This window comes from Cinclus cinclus, chromosome 1 (assembly GCF_963662255.1).
Source record: "Cinclus cinclus chromosome 1, bCinCin1.1, whole genome shotgun sequence".
In the NCBI taxonomy this organism is placed as follows: domain Eukaryota; kingdom Metazoa; phylum Chordata; class Aves; order Passeriformes; family Cinclidae; genus Cinclus; species Cinclus cinclus.
This window is the reverse complement of record NC_085046.1, coordinates 57,479,910-57,502,752: the sequence shown is the minus strand read 5'-3', so window position 1 is coordinate 57,502,752 and position 22,843 is coordinate 57,479,910. Positions and strand designations below refer to the sequence as shown.

Below are 22,843 nucleotides of genomic sequence, written 5' to 3'. Positions count from 1 at the left end.
CTTTTACTGCAATTTGAACTTTAATTGGCCTAAGACAGTGTGCTGAATTAAGAATGGCAAACCTATTAGCAAATTACACAGATAATACCTACTCAAATATAAATTTGTCTGTCAAACCTTAGCATCATGTAGACTGCTGGTGTCATGTACTTTATGGGAAAACTGTTTGTAAATGTTTAACTTGCTTACTGGTTCAATGGCTAATATTTTGTGACTGACAAGGTATGGTGTCAAAACAAGATTACTGTTTCTATGTGGCAACTTATAGAAGATACTTCTGTGGAATAACAGGGATATTTAAGATAAGATAGAGAGATCTTAAAATATTGATAGTTTTGTGCAACAAGAAGAGGTGCCTAAACTGTGCTACCTATATGATCCACTCACATCTAATGTCTAAAAGGCTTCTGTTGGATGAAGTGAATGTGCTCAATACTTCTGAAAATTGAGCTTCCTTTACTGTAGATTAGCAGAGAGTTCAACATGGTGGACTTGAATACAAATGGTATTCAAACTTCCACCTAAGTGTTTGTCAGTCAGTTGCCTTGACAAATTCCTAGTGCTCAATTTTAGCATTTTTGCTGCTAATGCTAATGAATTAAACATGTTAGGGTACTCAAAGGAAAGAATCCACACAAAAATAGAACATGAAACTCAACTGGAAATGCTGAGAAGGCAAATGTTTCAAATCATGCATCTCTGCAGGAATCTGACAATGTATTCCGATCATTAAGAAGACATGATCAATTCTCACTGTTTAGATGCTGAGCCCCATATTTTGTATTTTGTATTTTGTGTATTCACTCATCCCTGGACCTGCCCTGAGAACATAATAACTAGCTTATCCCCATGAACTGACTGCGCAGAGAATCCTTTTTCTGTGGATTCCAATATCCTGAAAGGAACCAAGTATTACTGATTTTGAGACATTTCTGGGAATTCCTGAACATTATCTATGTGAGTAACATACAGCCCTAATAGCACAGAGATGTATGTGTGGTTCCTAATGTGGACATAAGCACAAAATGCATACAATTTACAGTGCTTCCAGGCCAGCTTCTCAGCAAATTCTGTGTATCTGATTTAGGGATTGAGATTAAAGTTATGACAGGTAAAACCTTTCTGAATCAGCCTCCACAGATCCAGTACTTACTTTGACCAAATGAAACAAGAACTATTGTTGCCACTGAAAGATAGTGAGAATGAGAAACAGACATCGTAAGCCCTAAGGCAATGCTGAACAACAATGGGAGACAGATTAGAATTCAGAAGTTCTGACCTCCAAAAAGGCAGTGATCATTCAGTTACAACTTAGAACATAACTTTACCCATTCCTGAACAAAAATAATTTGTAAGGAGAAATGTTTAATCAGTAGAAATTATTAGTTCCTGCAAAGTAATGCCCCTAGAATTCTCATCTGTCAGAAGAGCTAAGTGTGGAGATTCCACTGCTGGTTGAATAGTAGATGATGTTTTCCTGGATGAATTGCAGATCACTGATGAAGCCCTCATGCATGTGTATGTTTTTGGACGAGTTCAGTATGAAAGCATTTTTAAGGATATTGAACAAAATCTCACTAAAGGGATTTTTCATTTTACTCTCTCAATCTCATTTCATAGTGTTACCCATTATGATTTTAACTCACTTTTTAAAAAAATTTACTATGTCTCATCTTTCTAAGTTAATACAACCCCCTCTAAAATACATGGTTTAATCACCCTTCAGGAAGTCAGTTACTTTACAGCATGCTATAAAATTTCATTGTCAGTAGTTGGGATGAAGTAAAAAGGTTTTATAAAGCACTTCAAAAGAGATGCTTAAGTACAGGGCAGAGCTTATGTGATGGTGCCTGTTAAATCAATTTCACACTACCGTCCCACTCTCCCCTACTTACACTAACTCTTATCCTTTTCCTTTGTAAGGGGTGAAGGTTGGACTGCAGTTAAAACTGGAGCTCTAGGGACTTGCACTATTTGCCAGAAATTCCTCTCTTCCTTGGGTAACAGCTCTGAGATATGTACATGACATTGTCTTTAGGAAAAGAAGGTTAGATTTCCCCAAATTTCCCATAAGAAATATACTAAAACTTTTAATTTCCCAGTGTAAGAAGGAAATGGAACTCCTTGGATAACTGAAATGATAGGGGTAATTAAAGATGAGTCCTTTTATTTGAAACATATATGACAGCAGAAGTAGCTGTGAGACAGAAAAAAAGATGCTACATTTTGTTTTTCACTCAAAATATGTTTTACTTCATATTTAAGTAATTGAAGTTTATATAATTTACATAGTCAATAAAACAAACATTTATTTCTGTGCTCTGTGCAAGAACTTTTTCACCTGCATGGCCACATGAAATGTTAACTGAAGTTCCTTAATTTTGCAGGAATATCCTGGCTTGATAATCTCTTAGATTTGAGCACTGAGAGGGAATCTAAGCCCACACTTCAGTTTGTTGCCCTTCTTGGCATCTAATTAACAAATTGTGTCTCTCCCCTAAAACTCAGTGGAGCATTGCAGGAAAAGGATTTTTTAATACAGCATTGAGCTGAGTGGGAACTCCACAGCCATATTTTACAATTAGAAATGAACTACAGTCAGCCTTCATAGCAACTACATTTCTGTTTATTTCATATTTAACTTTCTCCCCTTCTCACCTCTCCTGTCTTTTCTAGGTTGGCTGCATGCCTTGGGTTTGGAATACCAATTCCAGCAGCTCAATAGTTATAATTTCTCCTGGTGGAACAAATAAAACAATGAATGAACTTCCATGTGACACAGCCCACTATGCTTTCCTTTCCTGCGTAGTGGGGACTCTCACCTTGGCAATATTTCTACGCGTATCTTCCTTGCCAAAAATGATTCTCCTGCTTTTTGTTACAATTTTGTACATAGTTATTCTGGAACTCAGTGGTTACAGAAAAGCAGTGGGGTAAGTATATTGCAAAATTTAACACTGGGTAATTTGCTGCAGATTGACTACTTACTTCTGAATTGTCCTCTAGTGTTCAGTGCTGCCCTAGGACTGTAGACTAAGTAGCGCAGAAGAAATACATCAGTCATTCTCTCTCTCCCCAGCAATTGTGGGATCTAGTAACATCCACCAACAGGAGATCAGCTTTTAGGAGCTGGCAACTGTTGCCCCATTGTTCTGTGGTTTTATTCTAATGTGCCCCAGCTGAACACACTGCAGTCTAACTATCATGTGGAATAGAAAAACACAATTAAAGACTTAATATTTCAGCAGCCTCAACCAATCCTGATTTCAAGAAAGCTTTTGAGCTTTTCAGTGTTTTATATTTCCTAATTAAAAACATACACACACATTACGGTAATGCATATCATCTAAAAATCCTCAAGAAGTTGTATGTTGGTGTGATGCAGTGATCAGCTGCACTATCACCCATCTCCCTGCCCAGATGAACCATTCCAGAGAAAGCTAGGAGGTACCCATGTGTTCTAAACTAAGCATCTGATATTAAAAATGTGCAGTGTTAAGTATTAGACCTGGAATAACCCATTTATTTTCTTCTTATTTTTAAGGGGTGGCTCCTTTTATATGCGTGGCTATGAACCAATACTAGCTATTTTGCTATTTTCTTGTGCTTTAGCACTGCATTCAAGACAGGTGGACTTGAAACTGCGTCTGGACTACCTCTGGGCAGTGCAGGTAAATCAAAGGACTTCATCGCATCCATGTACACAAAATTATGTCTGACTTTTTGCATTGGTTTTCAAATACTTTCAGGACAAACTATGTGGACTCAGACACTCAATCATTTTCATGTTTCTTGGGATTCACCGAGAAAGATGATTTTAGAGCTTTCTTTCCTCAGACCTATAAAATGCAATTTTCCTGGGGAAGTTATTTTTTTTCTTTGTGGTTGCTTCAGTATATCATTAATCAAATAATGTATTTATATCTAAGATGCATTAGGAATAAACTGTTAACAATATAAATTTGAAATTAAAAAATTAAATCCATGGGGTGTTTTACCTTATATTACAAAAAAAGGAGTGAAAGTAAATCAATATTCAGGTAAACTGAAATGAAACAAATAAAACTGATAAAAGGAAATATTTAAACCTGTATTATACAAAGAAACTATGGAACTCTTTCACAGAGAATGATCAGAAATTTATTTAGATACCAGGAGCAGGGGTTGTTTTTTGGAAATATATTTCCTAACTATCACACATGCAGCAAAAACCTATAAAAATGATATTACCCATAACATAGGAATCTGGATATGTCTACCTCCTGTCACACTTCTCAGCAGTCTAATTCCCACCTCCAAAGTGTTTTACACTCCTTCCCCCAAGGGTAGGAGTTAGTTGAATATGTAAGTTTATTTGGTGGAATTTGAAAGTTATCCCTCCAGTAAAGCTTACACACCTGTAGTTGACAGAGGTCACATTCTGTTCTCACCTGCACCTGTTAACTATTTTGTCAAGAGGACCATTTAAACCATCACAACACTTGCTTTTACACATTATATCAAGACTGGAATACATGGGTTACTGGTTGATTGGAACATATCTCTGGCTTCACTGTATTACATAAAATGGAGAAATCAGTTATGACTTAGTTCTATTAGCTTTTGCTTGAAAACTTTTTCTATCTAGCAGTTAAGCTATGTGGGGATTTCTTGTTTGACTTCATGTCCAAGACTGTGTTCCCCTCCTTTATGCTTTAAGATTATCTTGTTGTAAAATTTCCATGAACTCTGTACAGTTCTACTGAGTGTGATCATTTAATTTTATTTTTTTTGTCCTATGACCTGCAGTATTGATAACGGCTGTGCCTGTCAGCCTCAGAAGCTTGTTTTGGATGAACGGATACCAGTTTCTGTTTGCTGTAGTGCCAAAAATAATTTTCAGATGGAAAAAAAAAAGATCACCTGAGTTTCAGATTCAGTGCAGCACCTGCCTTGCTGGATGGTCACTAGTTTTATATGGGTTGGCACACAGTGGAAGTATGTGAGGGCCATATGATCCATGAGTACGAAACCTTCTTTATGTTATTTCTAGTCCTGAGACAGAGTAGCAGTAAAGTACCAGTTTTGATATCCTGTCATCTTCCAATGGACCGAGAGTGAGTTCAAGCATCTCAAATTCTTATCATCATTCCAGCTACTGCAACTTGCATGACAAACTTTGCATCCCTAATGGAAGTACTGCTTAAAGATTCTTAGTTTTAAGCTAGCTTTTAATTAGCAATTAATCAGTTTTAAAAACTGAAGTACAGGAGTATAGACAGGTTATATAAAAATACCTAGCCATCATCACTATTGTTAAAACCATGGTGCACTTTATCCAAGGGACAGTAAGGGGAGAAAAGACGTGAAATTTCAGTATTTTCCACCGGCATTTTAAAAAATGCTTTTCATCTGAGAAGATCAAATATCATTTTCAGATCTTTTCAATTGCAAATCAGAGACATATGTGGTTCCCCTTTGTGTGTGAGATTTGCATGAAAAAGGAAGAAAAGGAAAAAAAGGAAAAAGGAAAAGGAAAAAAAACAGTTTAGGTAGAAAATTCAGAATTTAGAGATCAACAAAACTACCATTCTTTGAAATCAGTATGTTGATTTCAAATTTTTATGATTTCAATTATTATGTTCCTGGCCTCTTAGATTATCTGGGCATATACCTTTCATCTTCTCAATTCCAAGTGGAAGATCTATGTCCTGTACCATAAGTTATAGTGGATAACATGTTGAAGGAAATGCTGTTCTGCTTTTCCACTCTGTGTATTGGCTGTAAATGATATTGAGTCCAAGGACTAATTAATGTAACAACCAGGAGTACTGTCCATGAGGGACATCACAGAAGTGGTTGTTGGGCTTACCTATTCAAACAGATAAGCAAAAAAAAAAAACAAAAAAAAAACCACCCTGTTTTTGAACTTGCTAAGTTCTACAACACAGTAAAAATCTTAGTATTAGAGTCTCAGGGAACACAGTTCATTGGAAATATCTGTATGTTAAATCTGCCTTTGAGTAGTTAGTAAACTCCAAACTACTAATTGTTTAACAACCCTTAAGAGGAGACAAGTAAGAGCCAGTTTTCTCTAGCTGCTGGACTGCAGGAGCCCTCTGTAAGGCTAAAAACAGTCTTTTGGTCATATTTCTCTACAGCCATAGTAATACTTACCATTAAACCATGTTGGCTTAACTTGGTTATATTTCTGGTAATATAAGTTTTAGAAAGACTGTTGACTTAGTGCCCAGGACCTATGGAGATGTTTTGTTTGGCAAAGTGAGTGTGCTGACTCTTTGTACAAACACTGAATTGCATGAACCAAATGCTAGAGCTAGATTCACATCTCTCAGTCCCAATCCCCACTGTGTGAATATATTCCAACATGGTTCAGCCTGTCATTTTAGGAGGCTTTTCAATTGCTTACTTACATCTGGGGGAATTTCAGACTCAAGTGCTGTTCTTGAATCTTCAAGAATTTAGTTTCCCTACTTTTAGTAATGTTTATTGTTGGGCTAATCCTGTGAAAATGTTCTCAGATTAATGAATTTGTGGCATAAGCTGCAATAAATAGGGTTTTGTAGATGATTTCTTTTATTTCATCATGAACAACAGTCTAGTATTACTAAATTATATTTTAAACTGTGAAAGTATCCTGAAACTAATCAGTAGGAATACACAGATATATATTCAGTGGTCTGTGCTAAGGTCTGAGGAAAACACACTTCCAAACATTTTTTCACCTCATCAGGGAAAAAAAGTGCTTTGAAGAACAGTTTGAAACAAGAAAAACTGATTTAGAAAAATTACACTTCCCAGACAAGTTAATCCAACTTCCATTCATCTAGGCTGCATTACCACAACAGTGATAACATAGTAGAATTTTTGTACATTGTATGGAAAAATACTTTTTTTATGGATGATATATTGTTAAAACATTTGTATTTGTACTTTCTGTTCACAAATCAATAGTGTTATAGGTTCTTGTTGATCTGCTATATTTTTTTCTGTGCAGATTTAACCTTTCTGAATATCACAGTACTTACAGAAAACATCTGTTAGTTGTTTTCTTGATATTTTTAATAGGCAGTGGGGGGAGAATTTAATTTTCTGCATAACATTGTTGAGTAACTCTGTCTTCCTCATATGACAATTACTATGAATAGCAAATATAGGAGACTTTATTTGTGACTGATAATCACTTTTGATAATGCAAATTATTAAAAAAAAAACTGAGAGAAAAAATGAACAAATAAATACAAGTAATAAATGCATGAAGATCCTAAAACTATCAAAAAATGTAGTGGCTCACTCACCCAGCATTTGTCACAGGAGGAGAACAAGAAAAATACTTTGATATGACTTCATTTGATGCATTCAGTTGGTGCATTCTTTTGGGAATACTAGAATATCATTCAGCTGTCTTTTCTAACCCATTACACTTCTAAGAAACATGAATTTTACAATCTACAGGCAAGACTTACCAGGTGTCTTAGCACTTCTTCAAAAACCTGGCCTTACAAAAGTAGTGTGATGTGTTTGTTCCCTGTGGATGTGGTGCCATCTTCAGGTACAAAAAATGAGATTCCCATGGCACTGGTGCCCAGCTTCTTTGTAACTGAACCTTGAAACTGTATTTTCATGTGGTGTCTATATAGCAAGTGACTTTCCTACAGCAATTTTAGGCTTATTAAACTGTCTGGCGATACAACTGTTCAGACCACTTCCCAGACAGAGGATGGGTAACCACTTATCAGCATTGTAAAAACTGTAGGATCATGTGTAACTATGTAAAATGCAGTTTATGTTAATTAGTTTGATATAAAAAGTCATAATACTAAAAAACATTTAAATTTTGTCACCATGTCCAGTGCAAAAATAAAGCCTGCTTTTAAATACTGCAGCTCTGCAAATACAGCTGCGTTCCACAAAATTACCTAGGTGCCACAAATACCAAACAGGTATAAGCAAACAGCAGAATGTGAAAAATTATATTGGTCATGCCAATGCGCTTCCTTTCTTGTTTATTTTCACAATAATCTGTCTTGTTTTTTGAGCTAGTAGCTATTGCATAAGTATCATGCTGGCAGCTTTCCTTAATTAACCAATGGGAGCAAGGGCAAATAGATGAAGATTTAAATGCTATTTAGCTGTTTGGATAATATTCCCACCAGGTATGTAAATACCTGTGATCTGTGCTATTTTAATCTTTCAGCCCCAAGTACTCCTTCTCTCTTCCCAGTGTCTGTTTTTCCTGAGAAAGAATGATGCCTATGCATCCTTTAATCTCAGCTGCTCAAGAGTAGGCATTAGAAGCTCATGAGTCACAAGGAGGAAGGACAGTTTTTATTGCATTTCCCTGAATGACAGAAAGCAGGAATCTGGAAAAAGGTCCAGAAAATACCAGTAGTTGGCTTACTTCCCTCCCATATTTATCTCTGTGATGGGACAATTTTAGAATCCTCACTGTTGGACATGACCAAGTCTTTTTTCACTTTACCTTCCCTCCTTTATCTTCCCTAGTGTGAGAGACACAAGGACATATTTCCTCTTTCCCCAAGCAGCTCCAGAGGATTTGAATAAATGAGAGCTGTCTTAGGCAGTGCAAGGCAAGAGGATAGACACTCAAGCTCTGTGCAGTAGTAGCAGAAGAGGTACAATTCAGTTCATATTCTTAAGGGATCAGTTCAATAATAAAGCAGGATGTCAGGCATGGTGTGTGGATGGGTTAAGTGCAGTCCATGCAGGGACTCCATCTTGGGTATACCAGCAATGATACAACAGTATTGGCCAAGTGTGTGGTCTAAGATTATATGCTTTTGCTTTTCAGCATGAGAAAGTAACTCAGAAGGAATGCTATGCTACTTCCCTGGATGTTCTGCTTCTAGTCCTGGGGTTAGGTCAGGCAGAGCTAGCACAGCTTAGTTTGCAGGGCACTGCATTGCCCCACATGGGCATTGTCAACACAAATTTCTCTCAGAATACCTGGAGAGAGTGCACTCCTCTCTGTGTTAGCTAGGAGGTGCTTGGCCTCTTATAGGTCAGGGAACAAAAAAGTAAGAGCACTCTCCTTGTTTTGCTGTTTGCATGATTTGCCCCTATTTTGGGTTTGCTATCATTACCCACCATAAGTCACAGAATTTCCATTCAAGGGGTTTCCATGATGTTAGGGTTTTTTCATGTTAAAACAAAGATTTTTCTCAAATCCTTAGTGTTTTATTAGTCTGACCACAACCCAGAAAAGCTGAGATCCTTGTGCCCAAGCAGTCTGCCAGCACCTCTGGCTACAGGGACCCTTCAAGGAGTAGTGTGCCAGATTGCAGTTCAGTTCAACTGATTTGTTCAGGGTCACATGCCAAAAGAGAGACCTCCTTCAGGGTCTCCACACCTTTACCCACTGCCATTGACTGCTAGCGCCCTTGAAGAACCCACAGTAACAGTTTGTAGATAACAATCTTTATTAATTAAATAAATAGTGAGAAGTTAAGGTTTTAGGATTGCTGGTGATAGTATCTGACTGGAAAAATGCATTCAAAGCAATGTACAGACAAGCTGTAATCCCCAGTGAGAGCTACCTGGAGATAACCATTCAGCATGCATAGAGTACAGTTCTTACCCCAAGGTGTCTGTATGGGGGAGAAGAGAGGTTCAGCCTACCAGCTAATCTCAGAAGTTATGATGGAGTCTTCTCCCCTTTCTTAACTCTTTATACATTTATGCAAAGCCTGAGTGACATTAGTCATACATCTTACTCCGTGAGGGGTGGTGGTACCTTGGAGGCAAGTAACATTGGTGTAGTATCTGAGATAACCTTGGGATGGAGATATGTGTCAATCCAAGGAGGGTAATTTTGCCATGGTTGCTGATTCAACAGCACGACATCTTCCTTTATCTCCCTTGGCTTCCAGCTGCTAAGTGGCTTATCAACCAAGTACCCTCTTCTGCAAGGATTTCAACAGAGCCTGGTTGCAGTGTCTCCATCCCACCTCACTCCACCCCACCCCACCCCACTCCACTCCACTCCACTCCACTCCACTCCACTCCACTCCACTCCACTCCACTCCACTCCACTCCACTCCACTCCACTCCACCCCACCCCACCCCACCCCACTGTCCATTTAGTCTCCCCTAGATTGTACTGTGTGTGGAAAGTTGGGGGTGCTGACTGTGTTCCATCTGAGAAGTAGCAAACATACTTCCCACTATATTTTCCATACTGTTATCTTTAATTTTACCTCAAGTCTTTTCCCCACAGTCTCAACTGAACCCTCTCAGAGCCAATGGGAGACAATGCCTGAGAATTTGGTCTTCCAGTCTTCTACTGATTGTAATTAGATAAACAGAATCTCATTGGGATCAGATCACAGTAGATGATTTGTGACTGTGATTGAGGAACTAAGAATAAGCTATGATTTCTGTGAGATGAATATGATACTGACCAAGTGTTTTCTAATTGAAATCAGTGTAAGGCCAGAAGTCACTCTAAGAACAAGTAGTGAATTCCAGAGAAGTAATTTTGCAGATAAATCTATGAAAGACCAGGCTGGAATTTGCAAATCTAGGAGTTCCAAATGGGATTCTTAGATAGTCAATATTTTTCAAATAAGGAGTCTGATTTTTAAAATTGTTTCCTATTGTATGACTCACTAACTGTGTGAGTCAAGCACTTGTAATAAGATGCCCATATCTTGGGTTAGGGACCTCAGATGTGTTAACTCCTAAGCACTCTTTCTGAATGATGTCACTCACATCAATAACAGAATTTCTGTTATGAAGGAACTATATATAGTTCCATGACAAACACCAACATAATTAAAATGATCTCTAGAAATGTTAATTTTTTATTTTTTTTTAATTGTACATAATTCTTAAGGATGCTCAATTTTAATTTTCTTTTCTCTGTTGGGGTTATTGTCTTACCATATTGTTTCAGTTTTACTGCAAAGTACATAGGTTTACTCTTGTCTGAAAGATGGATCAAATAATGCTGTCACTGTGTTGAACTACCTGGGAAGTAATTTGCCTCCAAGGCCAGATGTGACTTTAATGGGATTATTCTGCCTTACTCTGTAAACATATCAAGCTTGTATTTAGAAGAGCAGAGTACTACAGAAGATACCAATACACTTAACTGATCAAACCCTGAAAACAGCTGAGAGACTTTAGCTTGAATTACTAAGGATTTAAAGGGATTTTACCTAATGTGGAAACATGGTACAGGACAACTGTTCTCAATCTCCATTTTGTTCATTTTCATTTCAAAGCATGAATTAATAGAAGCTATTTGATAGGCTTAGCTAATTTTTTGCATTTTGGAAAGGTTTTTCTTTTCCTCTATTCAAACAGGCAGAAGAAGAGAGAGATGATATGGAGAGAGTCAAGCTGGATAATAAAAGGATTCTTTTCAACCTGTTGCCGGCCCATGTTGCACAGCACTTTCTTATGTCTAATCCAAGAAATATGGTAAACCATGATAAAATTTAAATGCACGCTGTATGGGCCTGTGTTGCTTGGGCCACCTTCCACCCGAATATTTTCAAGAAAGGCTTGAAAAAAGCGTTGCTCATGTAAAAAAAAAAAAAAAAAAAAAAGAAAAGAAAAAAAAGGAGCTTTGTAAAAACTTGTGTTCAAGAATTATTTTGAGATTATTTCTTTTGCTGTATGGTCCTCTTTCTCTGAAGAATTTTTAAAAAATTCAGGATAAGGGAAGGTTGTCATTCAACATCAATGTAACCAAAGTACCTGCATGTAAATCACTTTTTTTTTCGTTGTCTAATCAATGTAGGATATTGGAATTTATCACAGTATTGAATCAACTCAGTTTAGTTCTGAATGGTAAAGTGTATGAACTGCCAGACGCTTATGTATTGCCACTCTGGTTCTCTAAAATATGCTACCATTACCAAAACCATCGAATTAATGTTAAAAACAGACAATTGTATGTACTCAAGGAAGACACAGATTAACATAAAAGGCTGCAGTGACTAAATAAATTGGTTGAAGAAGGCCTTATGAGAGTCCTTGTGGTCATCTGAAAATCATCTGAAAACCTTCAGCACTGGAGCAGCTGTAATGTCCATGATACTGCTCTTGAGAGTTTGGGTCAAAAGTACTTGAACCACAGAAGAGTGATTTTGCTTTCTTTGAGCCTTTCAAATTTTTAAACAGAAACCTTACCATACAGAACAGCATTATATTATATGGGACTCTACAACACATGGAAAGACTTGAAGGAATGAGGCCAGTTATGTACTGCAGGATAAAATTGGTCCATCTCTTATTTTGCTTATAAAACAAGATTGAAAAAATGTAATTATTTTTCTCATACAATAGAAGTTCTACAACTGTTAAAACTTTCTCCAAATTTTGGCCCACTGCTTCTATGTCTGTACAGAAAAATGCCCTAAGTTGTTTTAAATGAGTTTTAAACCTTAGGTGTTAATTTCCTGTTGTGGTCTTGAGTGAAGATATCTTTCAACATTATTTTAAGAAGTCTGGTTTTCTCTCTAGAAAAACTGATGGCCTTTGTCCTAGCTATGGCTTATCAGTGGAATAAGTATTGTAATAATTATGTTTAGTTTAGATTAATCTTTTAAAATAAAAATTATATCTGCTTATGAACTACAGGACCTTTATTACCAGTCATATTCACAAGTGGGAGTGATGTTTGCTTCCATCCCAAATTTCAATGATTTCTACATCGAATTGGATGGCAATAATATGGGAGTGGAATGTTTACGCCTGTTAAATGAAATTATTGCTGATTTTGATGAGGTAAGGTCTAAACACTTTGTCTTTTGACCATATCAGTTCTACCAAATAACTATCAATGTGATTATCTGAAGTAAATCAGTGTATCTTGAATTTTTTAATAAAACAGTACTGTAAACCTCCTATTTAATCATAGTTGGTGTCCATTGTCCCTCTCCAAAGTGCCAAATTTGTACTTTTAGGCACATGAGTCTTACCTAAAATTTCTCTAATATAGGAAGAGTATTAAAAATTAAAGTTAATGGCAGTTTTTTCAGTGACCTCAAAGTGGGCAAGACTCAACTTAGCAAATATGATATGCTTAATGAACTTGCACATAATGTCTGATAACTATGGTTGCTTGTCTAAAATATTATGTAATATTTAACAGTTTTATGTTTTAAACAAAGCTTATGGACAAAGAATATTATAAGGATATTGAAAAGATCAAGACAATTGGAAGTACATATATGGCAGCTGTGGGACTTGTACCTACTTCAGGAACTAAGGTAAGAAGATTTTACATAACAGTCTTACACGAAGGAATAATTTTCCTTCAATTTCCAGAGGAACATCAGAAACACAACTAATTTTGTGAGATTATTGAAAACTTGCAGGACTTCCTTACAACATTTTGAATCTGAAATTCTAAGGACAGCTGTAGCCAGAAAAGGAAACTGCCACTTGCTTACATGGCTTCACTTGTGATTTCATTGTCTGCAGCTTTGGATTCCCTGCAAATTGGTGTATAAAAGCCTCTAAATCAGAGTGGTAGTGTTTTAAACCTGACATCTTAGATGGCCTGGTAAGATCCAGGAAAAGGTTGTCTCTAGGTGTAGTGAATTTATGCAAAACTAGCAGAATATTAAAATGCAATTTTTACATATATTATTTTAATATTGAAATGTACTACTAAAATAAACATCCTCTCCCAACCCCCATCATGGACAGGAACTTTGTGCTAAGTACAGTCCTGCACTGTACCCGGTCCCTCCAAATCAGCTCTTCTTTGTCTCTACCATTAGCATTCTCTTTATTGCTTTAATTACTCAGCAATAAAAAAAGTCAAAGTCATTTCAAACCTGCTAACTCTGGGGCACAGTTCTTCTGTATCCTCATGACTACCCCTAAGTGTTATTCTTACCTTAAGTTACTATCTTGGAACAGAGATTTCCTAGATTTTCAAGCAGTATCTGGAAAGTCAGAAAACCCTGTGGGCATTATCTTAAATGCGCAGTATACAGAATGCTATGCATGTTAGTAATTATACTCATAAAACTAAAACATTAGCATTTTATAAAATTTATAATATAAGAATAGAATGAAAATTAAAGCAATTCACTCGCCTTATCTGCCCAGTTTTCAGACACTTGTCCCTTGCTCTGATATGCTTGTACATATGTTGTAGAAAAATTTCAAATACACTAGTACATATGGTTTAGAATTGCAAAATAGTACTAAATTAGAAGGCAAAAGCAAGAAAGGCCAGAAGATGCCCTGTGGACTTTTTAACAATTATCCCTGCTAAGTAAATGAAAAACAAGACCACATTTAAATTAATGGTTAGAATAATGTTGGAGTGTATCACACAACTAACCTGCTCTGCAAAGTATATCCAGCTGATGCCTTCCTTTGTATCATTCCTAGAAATCTATACATAACAAAAAAAAAGTTGTTTTTAAAACTCTGTTTATCCTAAAATGTTTGACTCATGGGGTCTGAGACAGACGAAACACACTGATCTTTAGAATTTTTTCAGTGTGTGATCTGAGGCAAACAGGCAGTGGCATACTTTTGTGTCTGCTATAAATGCTCTTTGAACTATAATCCTCAAAACAAGTGTGCTATTGGGTAACTTTGGCAGCATATGTTCCAAAACCTAAACATGTTTGTCTCTTGTATTTTAAAGTTGTTGAGTGAAGGGTCAGCTGAGTTAGTCAGTACTCTAGATACTGCTCTGAGCTTATGATAGTAATGCATTTTAAATCACTGCAGAAGATCTTGTTCAGTACTCTGTCTTCCTTTTAAATCTTGAGGCAAATTTTGATCTTTTCTATATACGTAAAATTTATTAAAAATTCTGTATTCCAGAAAAAATATCTTGCATGAAACAAACAATAATTTTTGCTTTCACTTAGGGTTTAAGTTCTTCTGTGATGTCTCCCTATTGGTCATGTGATGCAAATGAATAGAAATTACTCACATCCTCTTGCCAGTTTCCCAGTAGCTCTTCAGCATACAGCTGTATATTAGAAGTCTGATAATCTTGACTGGCCTGTCATGCACAATCACTGCCAGCTTCACTCAGTCCCTGTGCTGTCCTATGGAGTCATATGTGTCCATGGGGAACCATAAGACACTCAAGTGCCTCTGGTCTTCCCTCTGCCAGGAGTGTCCCAGGTTCAACAAAAAATCTGGAACAGCCTCTGATTGTGAATCACTAATTTAATACTAGAATTTAGACATGAACAGAAAGCAGTGGATGAGGTAATTGTGCTCTTAACAGGATATTTACATGCTTAAGAACCCAGTACCCTAATGAAGATAAGTATTTAAATCCCTTATTTTACTGGACTCCTGTTTCTGCACCTTGACTTCAGCAGGTGACTACACTAAATGCACATTGCCTCTATCACAGTGACTTTTCTGTGGTGTTCTGGGCAGTATTTCCAGTAACTACTCTGATGTTTAAATAAATAATTGCTTTCCAGTTATATCAACAGGACAGCACACAAACCAAGCTCTTTGTAGATCTTTTGCACAGTATAAATTCATTGTATCTGTATTTCACCAGGATCCTGACTTCACCAGGGTCTTAACTTTGTGGTGTTCTTCAGTGCAGGTTCAAAAGAGTTTGCCCTAGTCCTACTGAAAGGCACCTGTCACATGCAGCACACTCAGTATTTGTTACCAGTCCTTTCTCCTGCAACCCTGAAGGGTATTGCAAAAAAACAGAAAATTCATCAGACAGCAAAGAAAGGGAAGAGAGGAAACATAAAGAAGATTAGAAGTCAAATAAAATTATTCACTGCTCTCTCCCTGCTCCAGACACTGAATATTTTTTCCTTCTCTGTTGGAAATGTATCCACCAGCTCTTTAAGCTTAATTCTTGTTCTTCCATTGTTTTGGTGATTCTGGAAAACAGTAGAACTAGCCAGTTCATATTGCAAAAAGCAGAATGCTAGATATCCAGGCAGGTAAATAAAAATATCCTTCCCAAAAGCTGGGACTGGCACAAGGATGACTTTCATAATTTTTTTGTATATTTCCTATCCAAATGAAGCAACCCTTTTCATACTGAGATGAATGAAGGAAATAGCAACCTGTTTCTCAGGTTTTTGCAGTCACTGTTTAGCACTGCATTTATAAAATCTCACTATCATGGCAAAAACTCAGCAAGCTTTCATCTCATGCCAGCTTGCACAGTCCTCTTGTGTAACACCCTACAGGAGCTGCCACTGACCCTGCATTTCTTTCACCATATCCTACCTTTAGCCCACTTTTACTTTGCAAATTTGTTCAAAAATTCATATTTCTATTAAAATAAGAGCATAGGAACATAAGAGCAGTCATACTGAGTTGAGTCAAAGGTTTATTCTAGTAACCTCTCTTTAACTAACCAAGGTTAGATCCTGGGGGGAGAGCATGAGTTACAGAACAAATATGCAAACATTTCTTTTCCAATTTCTAATAATATGCTGCTTAGATTTTTACTACTTTGCAGCAAATATTTTTTTCATGATCTTGAGAATTATGTTAGAAGCTTGCTAAGTTTTGGAATCCACAATATCCTCTGAAAATTAGACTGAAGTTGTAAAAATTATTTTCTTATGTTTGGGGTTTTATTTACAAGTTAATACTTCACCATTTTATTTGATCTCTTTTGGGCAAAACCCATTAGTTCATTTAGATACATTTGATAACAGCTCCCTTCAACTTGCCTAGAATGGAAAACATAGGGGTGTTCTGCACCTCACAGGAATTTTGTCAATAGGAACAGCATGCACCCCATGGAAGCTAGGAGCCAGCAAAAGCCCAGAGGGTCAAGAGAGCAGAAACTATAGTTATTAATAATCATCGGGCAAAGTAGTTTTGCAAGAAAGCAGGTTATATTCCCTGCCACACTCAAAACAAACATCTGCAGCTCTCTAGCAACAGAACTACTTTACCACGGGAACTTTGCTTTCCATTCTTCCCAGAAATCAAAAGGAGAGAAGAAAAAAACATAGCAGAAAGAAAGAATGCATGTGCTGCAGCTACCATCAAAAGTTTCCTTTCACAAACAGAAAAATTGGTTAGATTCTTTTCCTAAGGCATCTGTTTGAACTTCTCATTATTTTTCACTTTAGTATTTAACCTGCACCCCGGTACCATACAAATCTCATGTGCAACACTATTTTGTTTCTAGGCTAAAAAATCAATTTATTCCCATCTGAGTACACTGGCAGATTTTGCAATAGAGATGTTTGACGTTCTTGATGAAATCAACTATCAGTCTTACAATGACTTTGTCCTACGAGTTGGTAAGTCATGATTCTACATTTATCACACAAGCAGAAGATTTTTTTTTGTTGGCTTTTCCTGTGCTGTCAGCAAAGATTACCTGTCCTGCGCTCATGATTAAAACTGAAAATTCTCCATTAGTGAGAGAATCACATCCATGTAAAAGGTCAGCAGTCTGGATTGTGTGCATTAGTATTAAGGAGTTGAATTCCCTCCAATTCCAGTGTGTTTACTTAATCTGTGCACCCCTAAAAGGAAAGTGCACCTCTAATTTTATACAATATTATGAGCGTACACAATCTTGTGACTTACACTGCTTTGCATTGCTAAATTGCTGAAAATTGGGTCTTACTGTATTACATTAAATTGCATCTGCAAAAGTGCTGTTGGCATTAAAAGTGCAATGGGGGCATTTTCTCCACAGATGCCAAATCACCTTAACCAGTCCTGTTTTCTCCAAGAAAATCCTCTGGTCTGCACAACACAACCCTTCCCATTCAATCCTTTACATGTTATTACATGTCTTACCACTCATTTCTCTCAGCTTTCTTAGAGATCAAGTTTCCCTGCTTCCCTTCCTTCATGTATCCTGCTCCTCTCCAGTGGTACTTACACTGCTGTTCTCATTTCATTACATGTTCTAACACTGATCATTTCCTCCAGCTTCTTTCTCTATATATTTTTATGGCTGACTTGTGAGAATGAGCTGGACAACAGGAAAACTCAGGTTGCTAGCAGTGGAAGACTGAGAAAGACCAAAGACATCAAAGGTAGCAATAGGAGAGTTTTACATCTTTGACCTCCTGTACATCCTAATAATTATAAACCCCAAATTCTCTTTGAACTCTGTTATAACTTGTCTTTCCAGGATCACAGAGGATCAAATATCTAACCCTCATTCTTCTGCATAAATTGCCTAGGAGAGCCCTTGCACAGAAACTCATGCAGGGTTTAGTGTCTGCAGCTCTTCAGGGCACTCAGAAGGAACACCCTCTTTTATCTTCCAAACAAGATGTTGAAGTGAGTCAGCAATGTAGAATTGAGCTGCGCAGTTTCCAAAAGATTATGCTTTAGCCATTTTCAAATACTTTTGTCATCTTCCCCTGTCTCTGGGATCTGAGTTGTCCAATACTAACAACCAACCTGACGCACTTCTCTTACCCCAATCCTTGTGTATTCCAGACCACTATTTCTGTTCCACTTCAAAAACCACCATTAAAAGGCTTTATATTTGCAACTGCACTGGAAGCTACAGCAAACAAACATCTTTAACAATTTGTCCCATTTTCAGCTAAACTCTGCACTACCACTGCTTTTCTTCTTTTCTTTAAACAAACAAAATCCACAGAAGAATCAAAATTTTTTGTTGTCTGTCATATTACAATTCCAATAAGATATCTCAAGGCATGTCTTTGTTGTGTTTCTAGACTTTTACAAATGCAGAAGTCCACTTTGAATGAATTTAATCATAAAATCATGAATATCCTGAGAGATCACAGAATATGTAAGGGACTGCTAGCACACACCTAACTTTTCAAACCAGGGTAGGGACCCATCAGAATCATCAAGCCCAACTCCTGGCCCTGCACAGGGCAACCCAAAAGTCACACCATGTGCCTGAGAGGATTGTCCAAATGCTTCTTGAATTCTGTCAAGTTTGTTGCTGTGACCAATTCTCTGGAGATCTTGTTCCAGTGCTCAGTTCCCCTTTGGGTGGAAAAGATTTCCTGACATCTAACTTAAATCTCCCCTGACTCAGGTTTAGGACGTTAACATATAGTACTGTATTACCAAAAAAAAAAAAAATTGCTAAGACACTTGTGTCTGATCTGTTTTGCAGGATTCATGTTTCCTTTGGATAATCTGCTGTAGTGAAAACCAAACTTGTTGTTTAATTTTAGGTATTAATGTTGGGCCGGTAGTGGCGGGAGTCATTGGAGCCAGAAGACCACAGTATGATATCTGGGGGAATACTGTGAATGTTGCCAGCCGGATGGACAGTACTGGAGTGCAGGGAAAGATTCAGGTGAGCGCGTTCTAAGATAATTTTGTAAACTTCACATACCCCCTGTTTTATATGTGGTTACATTTTCAAGAACACAGAGAACACAGCCTCACTTTGTTCGTATGGAAAGGGCAACACTCTCCAGATGACTCACCATCAGAGGTATAGTTTCCCATCTTGTGCACTTCCCTCCTTAGAGGCAATTAAATCATCAAATAAATCACTTGCCATCAGAAGAACCAAGAGTTCTCTGCTTAATTGCACACAGTTGGAGGTAAGCCTGGGAATGTTAACACTGCCGGTCTTTGTGCTGTAGAAATTTTGCCTAAATAAGACATACAAGGCAAGGATCTCTGTTCATTTGCCTCCTACTTCATCTTATGTAGCTCTAAAAATTGCTTAGATACTTTGGATTGGAGAGCTGACACAGACAGAGAACGGTGTTCTACTACAAGCACTTATGGTGTTCCTCTCAAAAGCTCAATGAACACCTGCAGTCATTTATCCAAATACCTGTCTAACTTCCAGGGATCAAAATGTCTTCTGCAATAAATCAACATCACTGGAACTGATACAGCTTACAATGTGGTTACATATTTTTGTTGGATGGAGCTTAATCTGTCTGTGTATTTATTTAACTCAAGACCAGAAATTCTGCTTCTTAGAGTCCAGTTTTATCAGTTATCTTTGCCTCTGAAAGAAAATTCTAAGTGAGCCTGAGAGCAGCTGTAGGTGCTAATCCATTCTGTTTATGCATATTTCATGACCAAGAAGTAAAATGGAGAGGAGTGGGCAATTACATGAACAGAAAAATGTAACAGGTTTGGTTTTTTTTCTGTCTTCAGGTAACAGAAGAAGTTCAGCGGATATTAAAAAGATGCAGCTATGAATTTGTGTGCAGGGGTAAAGTCAGTGTAAAGGGAAAAGGTGAAATGTTGACCTATTTCCTGGAAGGAAAGGCTGATGGAAATAATTCCCAAACACGGTCTTTAAACTTAGAGCGGAAAATGTACCCTTATGGGAGAGCAAACATTCAAACAAAACTGGGCACCAGCTGTCCATCTGTGTCCTCAGTTGCTAGCTTTACTGTAAAACCTGGTCTTGGAGCAGGTCAAGCATCTGCCACTCATGCAAACCAAACACTGCATTATCTTCCTTCTGTGCCAGCTGTGAAGGAGGCATAGAGCAAAGGAAATTTGGTTGTGCCACTCGCAGTGAACTTGGAGAGCAATGGTTGCCTGAATTTTTACTAAGAAGTCAGAATTCATAGACCATGTCATTAACGAAGGACCACTACAACCCAACCAAAGAGAACTTGGGGACTGTGTAATGAACTCTTGGGATGGAACATATAAGGGCTAGCAATTCTGTTATGAAAAGTCAAAATGGGATTTTCTGGAAATGAGGCATATTTTCTTGGCATTTTTAAACAGTAAATGAAAAAAAATAGATAAATGTGCAAGCAATTATTTATGTGTGTGTGTATATATATGTTTTAATCTATATATACACACACATACAAAGAGTTCTGTGTAGACTTAATAGATATTTATAGAGATGAACATAAAAGTGTGTATTTATTTACACATCCACCTGCAGTGACATAGCAAAGAGATTTCTCTTTCTGTCATAGCCAGAATAGTTGGGCCTGGGATTAGCAAAGCTGCACTTAACCATGGAATGTGGGATGCCTGGAGACTCTCCAGGGCTACAGAAAGACTTTGAGAAATTGTGCTCCCAGTGCATGAATTAATGCAATGAGAACAGTGTTTATTGTGCTGTCAATGGCAGATTAATGAAGACTGGATTCAGCTAATTACAGAATCCTACATATTTTTTTTAAGTTCTCCTTGCATGTTCCAAAAAATTTCCACAAACTTTCAATCAAACCATTACACTAGGATGTAAAGTAGATAAAACACAGATCTTAAAAGTTCAGGCAAATGAACAATATATATTATTTCCATTAAGAAAAATACAAGAGTGATAGAATATAGACTTTGCTGCCTCTTTGTAGGTCATTTGACTCTGTGCAAGACAGAGGAGCCACCCTGCAAGCACAGCAATACGCTTATGCAATATAGAAACATTCCTGTATGTACAGTGCTGATTTTACTGAAGATCAGAAGGATGGTATTATTTCAGGCTTTTAGAAATAGCACAAGCCCCGTGGCTCAAGTCCAGGATTTACCATTCTAAACAGCTCAAAAGAATAGTCCTGCACTGGTGGCAAACATCCTCTTGCTACTTTTGTGACATTTGTATGTTTGCCAACTTTGTTTTATATATTAATTTATTTTTAAATATATGCCACAGTTTTATTATACCTTGATTCTATCAAGACTCACTCTTCAAAGCTGTACAGTTATAGAAAGCTATAATTCTGAGAAACAAGCACAGTCCAACTTTGCCAAATGAGGAGCACTGGTAAATGTGCCAGGAGAGCTAGGCCTGCTCTTAATCTGCATAAAAAAGGATATATTGTGGCTGCTTTTTTTCTCTACTGCTGCCCATATCATATTGTTTATGGTTTCATACTGAAATGATGATCCAGATGTGAAAGATGCATAGTCAAGGTGGGAGCAGTTGAAGGTCAATCTGCTGAGGGACATGTACTCCATGGACATGCACCATATTGCCCTGATGGGGATTCACAGGCTAACTAACCTCAGCTGTTTTCCAAAAGAGAAGCAAAACTTTACAATGTCTAAAAACATGGAAAACTTCCTTTTAACAAGCAAAACAATCCATCCACCACCCCCCCACCGAAAAAAAAGAAAATATCAAAAACCAACAACAACAACAAAATCCAAAAATACCCAGAAAAAAAACCCAAAACAACCCAGCAAACTAAAAATCCCAACCCAGAATGCAGAAGTTGTATAGACTGTACAACAGAAAATTTTCATGTACTAGCTGTCACACTTCCCTTTGGTGGGCCTATTTTGGTACAGATTTCAGTGGAAAAAAGATTCTGAGAGAGTCCACTTTTATCAGCTTTTGCATTGGAGCAGTAATTTTCTGTGTTAAAAGTATGTACAGCACTGTGTCAGTAGATGTAAATGGTTAAAGAAATGTTGCAGGAATTTGTGTTCTCCAGATCAGGATACTGTGGGACTCCAGTGTTTTTAAGCAGTGTTTCAAATTAATTTGTATGTGCCCTGTCTGCTAGGTGCTTCATTAGAAAGCTGGTAAAGTTAGTCTTATGATTAAAGTGACTATAAAAACCTGAGAACTGCTTCCTAATTGTGCTGTACAGGTAATATGCACCCTGATTGAGCTGAAGAAAGTCACTGCATTTCTTTATCTCCCTAAGAGATACCCAGTTCACAGATATTCTTCTAGAATAATTTATTTCTGGTTTTGCGACTTTTAAATAATTTTAAAAATATACCCATAGAGAATACAGATTTAAAAGAACAAATATTTACATAATTAAACTGAGTAAATGGTATTCATGTAAAGCACATTGCTTAGTTATGTTCTATAACAGGTTTGTAAGAATTAAATCATCACATGGGTAAGTTAAATATTTAACCAAGTTGGAAAACATGCACAATAGCATTGATCACTCAGTTCCTCTAGCAAAGACCCCATGCTACA

General features: G+C 37.1%; 1 protein-coding gene across 1 annotated transcript in view; it reads left to right on the top strand.

The window, feature by feature from the left end:
* ADCY1 (adenylate cyclase 1) overlaps positions 1-22,604 on the top strand; it is a 151,450-nt gene extending 128,846 nt beyond the window's left edge. Inside the window, exons 13-20 of the mRNA XM_062496246.1 lie at positions 2,677-2,933; positions 3,545-3,671; positions 11,329-11,445; positions 12,610-12,756; positions 13,143-13,241; positions 17,141-17,255; positions 19,137-19,261; positions 20,086-22,604. Of these exons, the coding sequence (XP_062352230.1) occupies positions 2,677-2,933; positions 3,545-3,671; positions 11,329-11,445; positions 12,610-12,756; positions 13,143-13,241; positions 17,141-17,255; positions 19,137-19,261; positions 20,086-20,424 (1,326 nt within the window). The 3' untranslated portion in view covers positions 20,425-22,604. The remainder of the gene's footprint in view (positions 1-2,676; positions 2,934-3,544; positions 3,672-11,328; positions 11,446-12,609; positions 12,757-13,142; positions 13,242-17,140; positions 17,256-19,136; positions 19,262-20,085) is intronic.
* Positions 22,605-22,843: the final 239 nt, after the last annotated feature.